General features: G+C 41.2%; 1 protein-coding gene across 2 annotated transcripts in view; it reads right to left on the minus strand.

The window, feature by feature from the left end:
- The window catches only part of CC2D1B (coiled-coil and C2 domain containing 1B), a 163914-nt gene that overhangs the window by 111176 nt on the left and 37304 nt on the right, over positions 1–15434 (minus strand). For both annotated transcript variants that reach the window (XM_030205466.1, XM_030205467.1), the window contains exon 4: positions 6624–6721. In XM_030205466.1, the coding sequence (XP_030061326.1) occupies positions 6624–6721 (98 nt within the window). The remainder of the gene's footprint in view (positions 1–6623; positions 6722–15434) is intronic.

A 15434-nucleotide genomic window follows, 5' to 3' on the forward strand; every position in this document is an offset into this window, starting at 1 on the left:
CACTGAATTCAAATCCTGTTCGAAAACAAATGAAACCAAAAGAGTTCTACGTTGTTCTATTTCAGATAGAGATGTTTCTAATATTAACGTGGGTTTTGTTGATCAGAAGGTAAATTCCTTGAATTAACAATTTTATTACCGCTATCACCAGGCTCAGCTTGCTGTGGAATTGGTAAATAATAAGTTTTATTTAAAGGAGGAATAGCTGAATCCGGATACAGCAGAATTTCTTGTAGGTATTTTTTGAATAGTTCAGTAGAACTTAGTTCTTTAATCCATGGAAAGTTCAATATTCTTAAATTCAGTCTTCTGTTGAAATTTTCAATTTGTTCTATTTTTCTGTGTATAGTAATTTTGTTGCAGTTCTTTTATGGCCTGATTTACTGTGGCTGTTTCCCTATTTTGTGTTTATGAGAAGGGGTGGATAGGAGGGGAGACTTAGTAAGGTCAGGCATTTAATTTCGGTTGCCCCACTCAATCCCTAGCAGCCATGCACATCAACCCCCACCTATGGAGTCATCTCCCAGCTGGCCTTCATCCACCCTCTACCCAGTCACTCATCACCCAGCCATCCTCCTAACCCAACCCCTCCCTTCCCCCCTCCCCCACCATTGCCAGAACAGCTGTTGCCTTTGGTCTGGCACCATGCTTCTCTCACTGAGTTTGAGCTACCTGGAGCCTAATCTCTGGCCCTTGTCTCCAGAGATGAATGTGAAAGTTCAGCACCATGCAGCTCACTCCCACTAAGAGCCACACAGTGCCATACAAAAGAAAACTGCTGTTACAACGGGGCTTGACAATCTCGCAGCAACTAGGATTTGTCAGGCCATACTTTGAAGCAGTGATACTTCTTATTTGTAGATTTTTTTTTTTTTACTATAACAAAAACATTTCTGCCAATACTTTCTTCTTCAAAATCAATATCCTTTAATAACAACTCCACACCTCACAATTTTAACATTCCTTTGGTGCTGCATTCTTTTAGTCGCAAAGGACAAGATAAGCTTTCCTATATTAATTTATGCTATTTCACAAAATAAGTATATACAAATGAAACCAAAAGTTTTGGGGAAAAAGGAGAACCACCTGAGATGAACTAAAATCAGAAAATAACTAAGTTGATATTTCGTAAAAGGTAAAGTAGTTATATATTCATGTACAGTCCTTTCATAAAGTAATTCAAATATTACTCTACAGCTCACAAAGCTCACAATCTTAAGTCTAAGGTGAAGCGCCTTGTCCCTGAGGAGGGAAGTTATGCAACACAAGATGGGCGCCATAACGCCCAGCTAGAAGCAGAGTTGGCCTACTTGGACAGATGCTATTAATGACATGTTAGGGGTTAAGGCCTGCAATTTGTCGTTGGCTGTCATGGCACGTCGGCTGTTCTGGTTGCAGAACTGGGAAGCGAATGCAGCGTTGGTCATGTCTAGTTAAACTTCCCTTTCAGGGCAAGTGACTATTTGGAGAAGATCTCAGTAACTTGGTGAAAGAACTGGGGGAAACTATGCCTCATCGGTTGCCAGATAAGCCGAAAGCCTCTGGTCGTCCACAAATGACCTGACTTAAACTTGAAATCATACCCGGATCAGAATATAAAGACTATAAAGACAGAACCTGGAATATGCTCCCCTACTCAATCCTCTCTAAATTCATCCCTATTCCAACCCCTTACTATTTTGCCTTACTTACAATACGCTACCCAATACTCACCCTCCTCCTCCTACTCCCTTCCTCGACTATTCTCCTACCTCACCCATCTCATTTACCCACATCTAATTGACTACCTCTTTTCACTATTTGACAACTGTATCCATTCTATGTTTATTTTGTAAACCTATTATACTATGTAAGCCGCACTGAACCTGCTAATAAGTGGGAAAGTGCGGGGTATAAGTGTTACAAATAAACATGGGTTATAATTAGGATGTGTTATTTTACAGTAATTTTCTGGTAATTTTCTTTCCATTGGTCCCTTCCACTATTCTAGAACCTGTGGGATAGTTGTGTTTATCAACCAGAAGGTAGAGATAGAGAACTAAAAACTGAGCCGAGACATCTCTCTCTTGGCATCCAGTCCAGCTCCTCAATATTTAAACAGACAAGCAGTCAGAATGAATTCTGAATAAACACAACAACCTTAAGCAAGTCATTAACCGAACACTAACCAGATGAGCAATCTCACTCATCTCTGGACAACCTGAAGGGAACAAGAGATATACAGGAAACACTATGCAAGGTGATGGTCGTTATCCAACCCATTACTTCACACAGACTAAACATCTCAGAAACCTCGGGTGGATCTCTGGAATAATGTGAAGAACTAATGGAAAGAACATTATCAGGCAAGACTTAATTTCTCCTTCCATTACATAGCTTCCCACTATTACAGAAACTGTGGGATGTTTAAAAGCAATCCCTAGAGTGGGTGGGTGGGATCCTGGCACCAGTGCCCTGGGGATCGAAGCCCCAAAACTGGCTTCCAAGCACGCTGCAACATCCACACTGTAGTGCTTGGAAAAGGTATGCAGTGTTGACCACGTCACCGCCTTCTACAAATCTGCCAGAGAGATTAAGTTAGCCTCCACCCATGATGTTGCCGTAAGCCTCATAGATTGAGCCCACACGACCTGAGGAGCCTGCTTCCCCACAAGGAAATAAGCTGATGTGATAGTCTCCTTTAGCCACCTGGCAACTGTGGGCTTGGAAGCCATGAGGCCAAATCTCTCCTTACCAAAAAGCACAAAAGTAGTCTGTCCAATTTGCGAAATTCATTTGTGACTTCCAGAAATTTAATGAGGAATCTACGCATATCGAGAAGCTTCAAAGAAGAAAACCAAGTCTCTTCGTTTTCACTGTGAAAGGACGGAAGCTCCACGGATTGGTTGAGATGAAGTGCTGATATTTTTGGAAAAGAAGGAACGGTTCACACGAAGGCCCCCACCTTTGAAAAGCTGAGAAATGGATCCTGACAAGAGCCTAAAAGCTCCTAACACCCTATGTGCAGATGCAACTGCCACCAAGAATGCGGTCTTTAGCGTAAGATCTTTCAAGGAAGCCCTCCGGAGTGGCTCAAAAGGAGACTTCTGAATAGCCCGAAGGATTAAATCAAGGTTCCACTGGACACTGTGTACAAAAAGGAGGCTGCAAGAGGGCCACTCCTCGCAACAATCGAAAGATATGCGGGTGAACTGCAAGAGACACGTTCTGTAGTCGGCCCATGAAACAGGCCAAAGACGCAAACCTGAACTTTTAGAGAACCCAACATCAATCCTTTCTGAAGACCTGCCTGGAGGGAGAAATGCTAGGATGTGCACGATCTGAGCAGAGAAGGGAGAAAGTCCACACTCAAAACACCAGCCCTCGAATGTCTTCCACACCATTGCATACACCATGGATGTAGAGCGCTTCCAAGCTGGAAGCAAAGTAGCAATGATCGAATCAGAATAACTTTTTTGTCTCACCCAACTCCTTTCAATGGCCAAGCCATAAGACCAAATGGGCATAGATCCTCTATGAGCACCGGACCTTGCTTCAGTAGTCCATGTACCTGCGGAAGATGGAAAGAATCCCCGTGCAGCAGTTGAATCAGATCTGCATACCACGGCCTCTACAGCCAATCTGGGGATACAAGAATTATTTGACACCCAATGCAATGCGATACTTTTTGACATGCAGCCTACCATGAGCCTAGGAGGGAAGATATACATCTGTATCTCCAGCTAGGGCTGCAGTAAGGCATTGATCTTGATTCTTTCCAATGGCTGCATGCCATCATTCAGAAACACAGAACTCCATTGGTACTGTATCTGCTGAAAACTCTGGCTGGATAGTTCTCATTCTCCCAGGTACAAGGAGTGACTGATGAACGTTCATCTCTGCATTCAAGGTCCCAGCAATGTGAGCTGCCAATAAGCAGAGCTTTTTCTACAACCAACTTGAGGGATTCCTGGCTTGCACATACTGCAACGCCCCAACGCCAGCTGGTGGGTCCCACAGCAGGAAAACTGCTTAACTGCCTCCATGGGAATTGCCATTCATCCCGACTGGCACAAGTGCAGAACAACGCAGTCCCATGCAGTGAGTCACGATCCCTCCCCTGCACCAAGTAGAACGTGCAGCCCTCGAAGGAGTTCCGAGTCAAACTTTATTTGGACTTGCCATTGCTGGCTGCTCCCCCTAAGCTCTGTCTCCACAAATCTTACCCCAGATGAGAAAGTAAACCTCTTTCCTTCTTTTTTATTTTATTTTTTAAGGTTGTTGAGCTGGAATAGGAGGGCTCCACAGGAAACAGAGAAGAGGTGGAGAAGTAAATTTCCTGGGCACCAGACCTTCACATATGACTGCAGACTCAAGTCACCCTCAAACCTCAACTGAAGACCAGCTGACCAACTGGACCAGGAGCAAAACACTCCGTACTGAAGGGGTCTTTTCCTGCTGTCTCACCTTTGCTGGTTAGGCCCAAACCATCTTTTCCTGATCTAACATGGATTCTGCAGCCTGAGGCCTCAATACATCGGAAAACAGCTTTCTTCAGGGAAAAATACTTCTTAGCCTAGCTATGCTGCTGGCTTCATCCAAGGACATGTTGTTTACTTCAATCTAGCCTCCAGTATCTCCTGGGAAGGTGCGCAGGAGCGCGCCTTATAAAGACAGAGTCTCTGGCACATCTGTGAACTATGGAGGGGAGTTTGCTACCATCAGGCTTGTGACTGATAGATTCTTGCTGGAAGCTCACAAGGCCTCATTGTCATGACCATGGATAATCTACTGGACAGAGGTACACAGATGGTGATTGGTCCACGTGTGTCACCTGACTCAAAGGACTGCCAGTGCTGGGCATGAGAGAGAGAAAGAGTTTGGAAAGGAAAAGAAGATAGCATGGTGTATGGATCTCTCTCAGAGAAGCTACAGACTAATTTGCCCCAAACACCTGTGAACTGAACTCTGTGCTGAGCACTGCACGAAGTTCATCCGCAGCTCTGTGGCTTCTCCATAGACTGTGTAACCAACTGCACAACGCAGGAACCTTGGACTATTCCTGATCTACAAGGGCTCGCAGGTATTCTGCTGGAGCCTAGAAGAGATGCCGATTCTTTACATCACCTGGAAGTTGTATGTGTAAGTGTATATATATATATATATATATATATATATATATATGTGTGTGTGTGTGTGTGTGTGTGTATATATATGTCACGAAATGCCTAGCCACCCTCCTGGGGTTACCCTGCGGCCACTTAAGAGGGTCTATCCCCAGCATATGCTGCTTGTGCTCTACACTAGCACCCTCCTTCCACCGACTGGGTCACAACCACCTCTGGACGAGTCTCCTGCTCTCAAATTATCCCCAGTGATTTCTAGGTTAATAGGGCCACACTCCCCAGAAAGTACTCATGGACCCAATACACAAACCACCACCAGGATTCTTTATCAGTCCAGACAGGCAGAGGCAATAAACAATTATTTATTGTTGTTAAAAATTGAACAATGAATAAAAAATGTGCAATCAGCAAACAATAAGAAGTAACTGAAATATGGATCAATTATAACACTACCTAAATATTTGTTTACTTCCTACAAAGTACCTGGGGAGATCAGGGCATAAAGCTGTTCACCAGTTATAAAATATAACTGTTTTTTACATGGCTTCAGCAAAGAGCTCTCTCTCTCTCTCTTCTCCCGGGCTGAAACTGGAGCAAAAGTCAGTACAACTGAAATGAACCCTCCCCCCCCAATAACTCCTGGGTCAATCACAGGCCAGTCAACAACAACATTTGAAAAAAGCTGGTTATATCACTCAGGCATTTCCTTATCTGTGTTAACTAAGGAAAGAAAGGTCAGTTCTATGTAAGAGCTTAAAATATATCATGCACCACCTGCTGGCCAAATTATAAAAATGCACTTCAAGATTTAATAAAAGCAATTTTAGAGGCTTAAAACACACTGTTCTGTAATAATATAGATGTAATAATCAGTATATTTTTGGTAGTGTACAGTTTTGTAACTTGCTTTGCATTTTGCCATAGTTATTTTTTATATCTATAATAAATCATATATTTCCATTTCGACATTATTTCTTTCATTGGGAGTCAGCCGGACAAGAGCCTAAGGGCCACATTGAGGTACTGATCACCCCCTTGTGCCAAATGAGTCCAGAGTAATTTGCAGAAGTAATTAATTTTCTGTCACCTTACAGTGCCATACAGAACCAGAGACTGAAAAATGCGTCCATCCACCTGCTGGAGATAGAAAATACTGAGAAGCTGGACTGAATGCCAAGAAAGATATGTCTCAGCTTGGTTTTCAATTCTCTATCTTCATCTGCTGGTTGATGGACACAACAATCCCACAGGTTCTGGAATAGTAGGAAGCTATGTAATGGAATCTCAGTTATTAGTAACTAGGTGACATTGCATAAAATAGGACCCATGCTAAAACAGCATGTCTTAAAGGTAGCCCATGTTGATAACTATGCCCCTATGTGATGGACTGGGGCTACCAAGCTCACAGCTCTGTGCTTAATCTATTACAGTATACTGCCAGTCATAGCACGGCTGGGAGGGCTCTTCCTAGTAAACTACTGATAACAAGCAAACTATGGCAAGAAGTAGGCTACGTACCAACAAGTCTTCATCCTGTTCCAAATCTTCATCTTCTTCATCCTCCTCTTTCATGCAGTCTTTTGCCATATTTTCAATGTCATCCATAGGTAGAGGGGCTGCAAAAAACATTACAGGACAATGTAACTTAGAAGTCTAAAGACTACAGATGTAATGGTGCACACGTTCTATTCAAAGAGCACATGGATTACACATTCTGAAGGAAGTAAATTTTTTCCCAGTGAGACAATCTCTATTTTGTTTTGGTTTTTACTGCATGAGGACATATGCTTAATGCATGGCCAAAGTCACTAGAGGCAGGTCTTGTCAAACAAATCTGATTCATTTCTGTGACTGGGTGAGCAGAGAGTTGGATTGAGGGACAGTGCTAGATGTGGTGTATTTAGATTTTAGCAAAGCATTTGACACAGTTCCTTATATATGACTGATAAATAACCTGAATGCCCTTGGTATGGGCCCTAAAGTGGCTGACTGGGTTAGAAACTGGTTGAGTGGAAAGCGACAGAAGGTAGTGATAAATGAAGCTCACTCCGAGGAAAGAGATGTTACCAGTGGTGTGTCACAAGGTTTGGTTCTTGGGCTGGTTCTTTTTTAACATTTTTGCAAGAGATATTTCTGAAGGGCTGTCTGATAAGATTTGCCTCTTTGCAGATGATACAAAAATCTATACCCCTGATGGTGTGGATAACATGAGAAAGGACCTTGCGAAGCTTGAAGAAAGGTCCAGAATTTGGCAGCTAAAATTTAATGCTAAAAACTGAAGTAAACAAAAGAAGTGAGAAGATCAAATTCAATTAGAAACTTCGGTAGAAGCTAGAAATATTTCATCTTTTTTAGAGCAATCTAATGAAGAAATAAAAACAAGAGCAACATTACTTGTTTCGTTTGCTTTTCTACAAGATAAGGAAGCTGTACTGTGGTTACATTTTCAACAGACTCAAATGGAATTTTTGGGTGGAAAAATTTCGATTTTTCCTGATATTTCAAAATGGACCCAGCAAAGGAGAAAGAAATTTCTAGAGATGAAACAAGAAGCAATACAGATTAATGTCTGTTTTCAGTTACGATTTCCTTGTAAATGTATATTATTGTTTAAAGACAAGAAATATGTATTCTACGATTCTCTTCAATTGCGGGGGGTTTTGGATCTTCAGGGAGATAAAGGGGAAGAGCCAAACGTTTTAGAAGGACATTAGAATAAAGGGGTAGACCTACTATTACTTTTCTTATGAACTAATTACCTATATTACCAACTTCCTTTGGATATGAATAAGATCTATGATCCTCTATTATGTGGACTAATATCCTGGTATACCTAGTTTAGAAGTTTTTTTCCTTTAAGCTTTTTCATTTATATTGTATGTTAAAAATATTTACTAGGTATTTGGTGTTTTCCTCAAAGATTATGAGTATCTTTGTAAAATATGAAATTATAAATAAATAAAATACAATTTAAAAAAACCTGAAGGATCATGCATTTGGGTTGCAAATATCTGAGGGAACGACAGTTTAGGGGGTGAAGAACGTTTGTGCACGAAAGAGGGGTGGGACTTGGAGAGGAATAGCCAGTAGGAAAACAGAGGTGATGATAACCCTCTATAAGATTCTGATGAGACCTAATTTAGAAAACTGCTTACGATTCTGGAGACTGCACCTTCCTGAAAGATATAAACAGGATGGAGTCAGTCCAGAGGCTGGCTACTAAAATGGTCAGTTAAAGATCTCAATATCTATACTTTGGAAGAAAGGAATGAGAAAGAAGATATGATAGAGATGTTTAAACACCTATGTGGCATAAATTATATGTAATCTGCTTAGTTTTTAGGTGGAATAGAACATTTAAAATAAATAAATACATAAATAATAAATACACAGGTGAGCCTCTTTCAATTGAAAAGAAGCATTGGAATGAGGGAATATAGGATGAAGGTGAAAGGGGACAGACTCGGAAATAACCTGAGAAAACATTTCATGGATAAGGTGGTGAATTCATGGACTAGCCTCCTAGAAGGCAAAAGGTATATCTGAATTTAAGAAAGCTTGGGACAAGTAAAAAGGATTTCTAAGGAGCTTGAAGCAGAAACATAAAGAGTTTTGCCGATAATAATGTGGGGTTAATGTAGTCACTGTCATTATTAAGACCATGTTGAGGGTGTGTTTGACAGATTTTTGTTTATACTGTTGTACATCAAGTAGGATAGGGTAAGAAGATAAAGATATAAATATGATGGCATCTCTAATACTTGGTCTTAGTTGTAAACGCCTTTGAAGTTTGAATGCATTTAATTTACATTATTTATTGGCATTGTATATTTGGAACTGTCATCAATAAAAACGTTGAATCAAAAAGGATTTCTAAGGGAACGAAATGGATGGGCAGACTGGATAGAACATATGGGGGCCCAATATTCAGCTGGTGAGAGGCAGCCTGCTTAAGTGCCACGTTTGGTGCTAACCCTGAATACTCAATGCCTGGCACTGAATATTCGGTTTCATTTTTGGCCGTTAGAACTTAACTGGTTAAGCTGATATCCAGCCCTAATCAGTTAAGTTCCTAGCAGTTAAAAATAGGACTGCTATTTACGCAATCCTATTTAACCGCTTAACCCAGTGCTGAATATCAGTATTCACGCAATATAGCCGGTTAAGCACTATGCACTAATCGCAAATATGCAGCAGAGATAACCAGCCAACTCCCACTGGATATTAGTGGCAGCCAGCTAAATGCTATTTAACCGGCCAGGAGCCATTCCTGGCCAGTTTAATAGCGCTGGATATTGGGGGAGGGGGGGAAGAGGATGGTCTATATCTGCCTTCATTTTTCTCTATTTCTATGTTAAGGTTCAGGGATATGAAGAACAATTGTGTAATTGCAGGCCCACGCTTGGTATGCATTAATACAGGGTTAATTGGCACTGGTGAGTATAAGTCCCCTAGGCACTATTCTGGATAGGCCATATGGTCTTTATCTGCCTTCATTTTTCTATGTTTTTTTCTGTTTCTATAAGGGCCACTTTAATGTATAAAAGTGCAAGGGACAAGGTGAACATGTGGGTGATGGATGGGTGTGTCTCCCACTCACCCACATAACTTACAGAATAGTGTAAGTTACACACATCCTTCACACATTTACATGCCTGAACTTACACCAGCTCTATGGCTGCTGTAACTGTGGATGCCTAAATTTTAGGCGTGCCACTTGTCAGGTTATTCAAGTATTGTGTAACAGAACCTGGGCGCCCAGGTGCCATTAACTTTTAAAGGTTTTTAGTTTGAAATCAATTTTTATTGATGAGAAATTACAATACAAACACAATAAACATGACAGAATAACAGTCATCAAAACTTTATAATTCCCTCTCCCCTCCCCCTAGCCCAAACACCATATTTTGGATAGCCTAAAACTACTTGGCATCACAATTGACCGGAACATGACCCTGGAAACCCAAGTAAATTGTACCACAAAGAAAATGTTCTACTCAATGTGGAAACTCAAACGTATAAAACCTTTTTTTCCTTGAGATGTTTTCTGCAACTTGATACAGTCAATAGTATTAAGCCATCTAGACTACGGCAATGGAATCTATGCAGGTTGTAAGGAACAACTAATTAAGAAACTTCAGACCGCCCAGAACACAGCAGCAAGACTTATCTTTGGTAAATCAAAATTTGAATCTGCCAGGCCCCTTCGTGAAAAATTACACTGGCTCCCCATCAAGGAACGTATTGCCTTTAAGGTTTGCACCTTGGTTCATAGGATTGTTTACGGAGACGTTCCAGGATACATGTTAAATTTAATAGATTTACCACCTAGAAACAGTTCCAGTTCTTCCCGATCCTATTTAAAGTTACATTATCCAGATTGCTATGACCTAAAATACAAATCTACCTATGCATCCAGCTTCTCCTTCATTGGCACACAGCTATGAAATGCATTGCCCAAATTCTTAAAATCAACTCAGAACCATCTAAATTTCAGGAAATTACTGAAGACATCCTCATTCCAGAAGGCTTATCCTCCAGACTCAACTTAAGTTACTGCTTTTTTGTCACAGCAAATGTTTTTGGACCTTATTGATCTTTTATTATCTTTGTTGTTTTATACGATAACTATACGATCACTACCTTACATTGTTTAACTGTATTTTACTGAACTGTAGTCTGCCCTACGGTATTGTGTAAGCCACATTGAGCCTGTGACTAGTGGGAAAATGTGGGGTATAAATGTGTTATATAAATATCACTAAAACCCCAAGAAAAGGACCAACTATTTCAGTGTCAGAAGGCCTGTACTCTTATGACCCTCTGACAAATCCCAAAGAATTATTTTATGGTTAAATCTGTTTATTAACATTTTCAAATAAGGAGTTACAAACAAAGAACACATGAACAAAATAACCAGAGATGACAAGTCTGTAGAGAGCTTAGGGTGTTATAGCCCCCCCCCCCCCACTGATCCATTAATCATAAAGCAGTAACAGTCCAATAGATAGTCAAACAACCCCTCTTCCCCACACCACCCCCACCTCCAAAGTAACTAACAAACCTAGGTTTTCATTACCATTTTACACTGAAAGAATTCAATACAAGGCTACGTACTCGAGAGGCCAAAGAATGAACATACTGTTCCCAAGTGGCCCAAAATCTTTATGCTTCAGTGTAAGACATACATCCCGAGCCTCCATTATCAGTAAATTGTATAAAGCATTTCTCCAATGCCAGAAAGTAGGTGGCGAAGTCATGTTCCAATGTTGCAAAATACATTTTTACCCACCACACTAGCTTTATATATATATAAAAAATGCATTCTTTCCGCAAAAGCGGGCCACAATGCTCCACCTTCCCAAAAAGAATACCTAGAGAAGGAATAATAGATTTATGAAACAATTGTTCCCAATGACCAATCAAGTTACGCCAAAATGTTTGAATAAAGGGGTAAAACCAGAAAGAATGAACTAGAGTGGCATCTTGGGAACCACATTTGGGACAAAGCATGGAGGAGTGGCCTAGTGGTTAGGGTGGTGGACTTTGGTCCTGAGGAACTGAGTTCGACTCCCACTTCAGGCACAGGCAGCTCCTTGTGACTCTGGGCAAGTCACTTAACCCTCCATTGCCCCATGTAAGCCACATTGAGCCTGCCATGAGTGGGAAAGCGCGGGGTACAAATGTAACAAAAATAAAATAGATACTATTGGAGATTCTACATGGAATGTTGCTACTATTGGAGATTCTACACGGAATGTTGCTACTATTGGAGATTCTACATGGAATGTTGCTATTCCACTAGCAACATTCCATGTAGAAGGCTGCGCAGGCTTCTGTTTCTGTGAGTCTGACGTCCTGCACGTACAGAAGCAGAAGCCTGCGCGGCCACATTGGTGATCTGCAAGGGCCGACTTCTACATGGAATGTTGCTAGTGGAATAGCAACATTCCATGTAGAATCTCAAATAGTAGCAACAGTGGAGGAGTGGCCTAGTGGTTAGGGTGGTGGACTTTGGTCCTGGGGTACTGAATTCAATTCCCACTTTAGGCACAGGCAGCTCCTTGTGACTCTGGGCAAGTCACTTAACCCTCCATTGCCCCATGTAAGCCGCATTGAGCCTGCCATGAGTGGGAAAGCGCGGGGTACAAATGTAACAAAAAAAAAAAAGAAAAAGAAACACATCCTGCATAAAAAGCTTGTTTTGGGGAGAAATATGACCAAGCAAGAATCCAAAACTGACATTCCTTATATAGGATGCCAAGCATATGAAGAGGCGGTGATTGTATTATTTTTAAGCACCTCTGCCTCTCGGAGACTAACTCCCAATTCAGTATTCATTACTTCAATATCAACTGGGCAAAATTCTTACCAGGAGCCACTACAGTCAGAACCCCATAAAGACTAGATACTGAAACCTGGGAGTGATTAAAAGGAAGAAAAAACATTTAGCTAACAAGTCAAACATAGTTCGTCTGTCCAATTTAGATTGTAAGCTCTGTTGAGCAGGGACTGTCTTTTCATGTTCATTTGTACAGCGCTGCGTAAGTCTAGTAGCGCTATAGAAATGTTTAATAGTAGTAGTAGTAGTATGAGCCAAGTATAGGACAGTCAAGCCATTGTGACATCACTGATGAGGTTGGCTCTTAGGCATTGGTGGACTGAGGCATTATGACATCACAATGTCAGCTCTGGTTAAATCACCGCAGCTCCTCAGTACCTTTCTGCTCTCATCTCTCCCTACACTCCTCCCCGTGAACTCCGTTCGCTGGGTAAATGTCTCCTGTCCTCCCCCTTCTCGCCCACTGCTAACTCCCGGCTACGTTCCTTCTATCTCGCTGCTCCCTATACCTGGAATAGACTCCCTGAGCCAGTACGTCAGGCTCAGTCTCTGGCTGTCTTCAAGTCTAGGCTTAAAGCCCACCTCTTTGCTACTGCTTTCGACTCCTAACCATGACTCTCTTACTCAACACCCTCACTTATCACCCCTACCACTGCAATTTCCCCACCCCTAGCTGTCTGTTCGTCTGTCCAATTTAGATTGTAAGCTCTGTTGAGCAGGGACTGCCTTTTCATGTTCATTTGTACAGCGCTGCGTAAGTCTAGTAGCGCTATAGAAATGTTTAATAGTAGTAGTAGTAATTCAAACATAGCAAGAGAGCAGTTAGTCTTGAGCAGCTGCTTAATATATCTATTTATTTATTTATTTATTTATTAGGAGTTATTTACCACCTTTTTGAAGGACTATAATGGGAAACCTAATATATACAAAGGTATCCAAACGATGAGACCCCAAGTCTTGCAATAGAATAGTCATGGGTTTCAATATACCAACCCTTTGGTCGCCCATCGGTGAAATAGTATATTATCTTGACCAAGATTAAAATCAGAGTTACTAATAAGTGGTATAAAGTCAATACATGTCGAGTTTTGTTGTAAAAAAGATAACAAGATCTTAACGCGCATTGAACTTAACAGAATATGATGGTTCCATATGTTATAAATAGCCCCCAGATAACCTGAGAACCTATAGAAAAATAGGACTCACAAAATCAGATTGATGAATCAAAGCTTAATTAAGCACTTTATTATTCAAAAATCAAAAGTCATCCTTGCAAGAATGGATGTGTGTTCTGGCAGCTCTAAACTGGGAGTTAGCATACATACACACACACGATTTTAAGATTCCACAGATCTTATAGTTACATTTAAGTGTCTACCCCTATGTTTTTCTCATTAGCCGATGGTTACCTGCCTGTCTGCTAGGGTTATGTTAAAAGCAGCTGGGACTTCTCACTCTCTTCCCCCCTCCCTAACCTCCTCTCTCTAGTTTCTTTGTTCATAGTTCCCTGCTATCTCACAGATGTCCAGTGTCGTGCCTGGTTTGGCCTTGGGCTGGTATACCCTCCCTCTTTTTTCCTGTTTCTCCTTCATGGTCTCATGCTACAGTTTAACTCAGCTCTGGGGCCTGACTAAAGTTTCCCCTTCCTCCCCCGTCTCTTGTTCCTGGTCTTACAGAAAACTTCTTTGTTACAAAGGAGCTAGTTAGAGACTGAGTTATACATTTACACTGTTATATGGAAACACAATACCTTTATTTATTTCCAACACCGCATACATGGCAAGATTCTTTTGGGGAACCGATGTATACACAGAAGAAACAAGTCCTCGCAGTCTAAACAGAACTCAGAAAAACAGCAAAGATGACTAAAAAATGAATAGACGATGCTTCAAAGGATCTATGACTTTACTGTACAACAACCAAGACTCGACACAGCTGTGTTTCGGCCAATAAGGCCTGCCTCAGGAGTCTCCTGGATTGTTGGCAATAAAATTCTCAAGGATATTAGATTCTTATCATCCACTTAAAGCAATGTCTGCCGCCAATAGAGAAAACAAAACAAGGCGCACTGTGCACCAAAACGATATCTTCATCTCAAGCACTTTTCAACTCCAAGTCATCACTTTGCAATTCTGGTCACTGCATCTCAACAAAGATATAGTGTAATTAGAAAAGGTACAGTGAAAGGCGACAAAAATGATAACAGAGATGAGATGACTTCCCTATGAGGAAAGGCTGAAGCGGCTAGGGCTCTTCAGCTTGAAGAAAAGACAGCTGAGGGGAGATATGATAGAGGTCTATAAAATAATGAGTGGAATGGGTAGACATGAATCGCTTGTTTACTCTTTCCAAAAATACTAGAACTAGGGGGCACGCAATGAAGCTACAAAAAAGTAAATTTAATGTGGTATATGCAGTTAGCTTAGTAGGGTTTAAAAAATGTTTGGATAATTCCCTAAAAGTAAAGTCCATAAGCCATTATTAAGATGGACTTGGGAAAATCCACTGCATATTCTGGACGGGGTAAGGCTAGATAGAAGTGTAATGTAGAGGAGTAGCCTAATGGTTAAATCAGTAGACTGAGAACCAGCCACTTAACCCTCCAATGCTTCAGCAAAATGAACTGCTCACCACAGTGTGTTTCAATTCTGCTCAGTTAAACTATGTTAAGAGTCTAAATACCATGAAGCCCTATTTATAAACTGCATCTTATGCTCTGTATCCTTGGGTTTCAAAACAGGGGTCCCCTAGTGCATCTTTCATTTTTTCTTCATTAGGCATGTTTGAGTTTCTTGCAATTAACCCCAAACCCATGAAAAGCCTTTGTTCTTTTCCAAACACGCAGATCTCATTCATACTCATTAGGATGCATGTAAACATATGACTCAGCTGCCCAGAGACAGCAGGACCTCCTGGTGCCAGGCTGGCTGCTGCAGAATGCTTAACAAGTTATAAGCATACATATTCTGAAGCAACCCAGCGATATC

Source organism: Microcaecilia unicolor, chromosome 6 (assembly GCF_901765095.1).
Source record: "Microcaecilia unicolor chromosome 6, aMicUni1.1, whole genome shotgun sequence".
Lineage (NCBI taxonomy): Eukaryota > Metazoa > Chordata > Amphibia > Gymnophiona > Siphonopidae > Microcaecilia > Microcaecilia unicolor.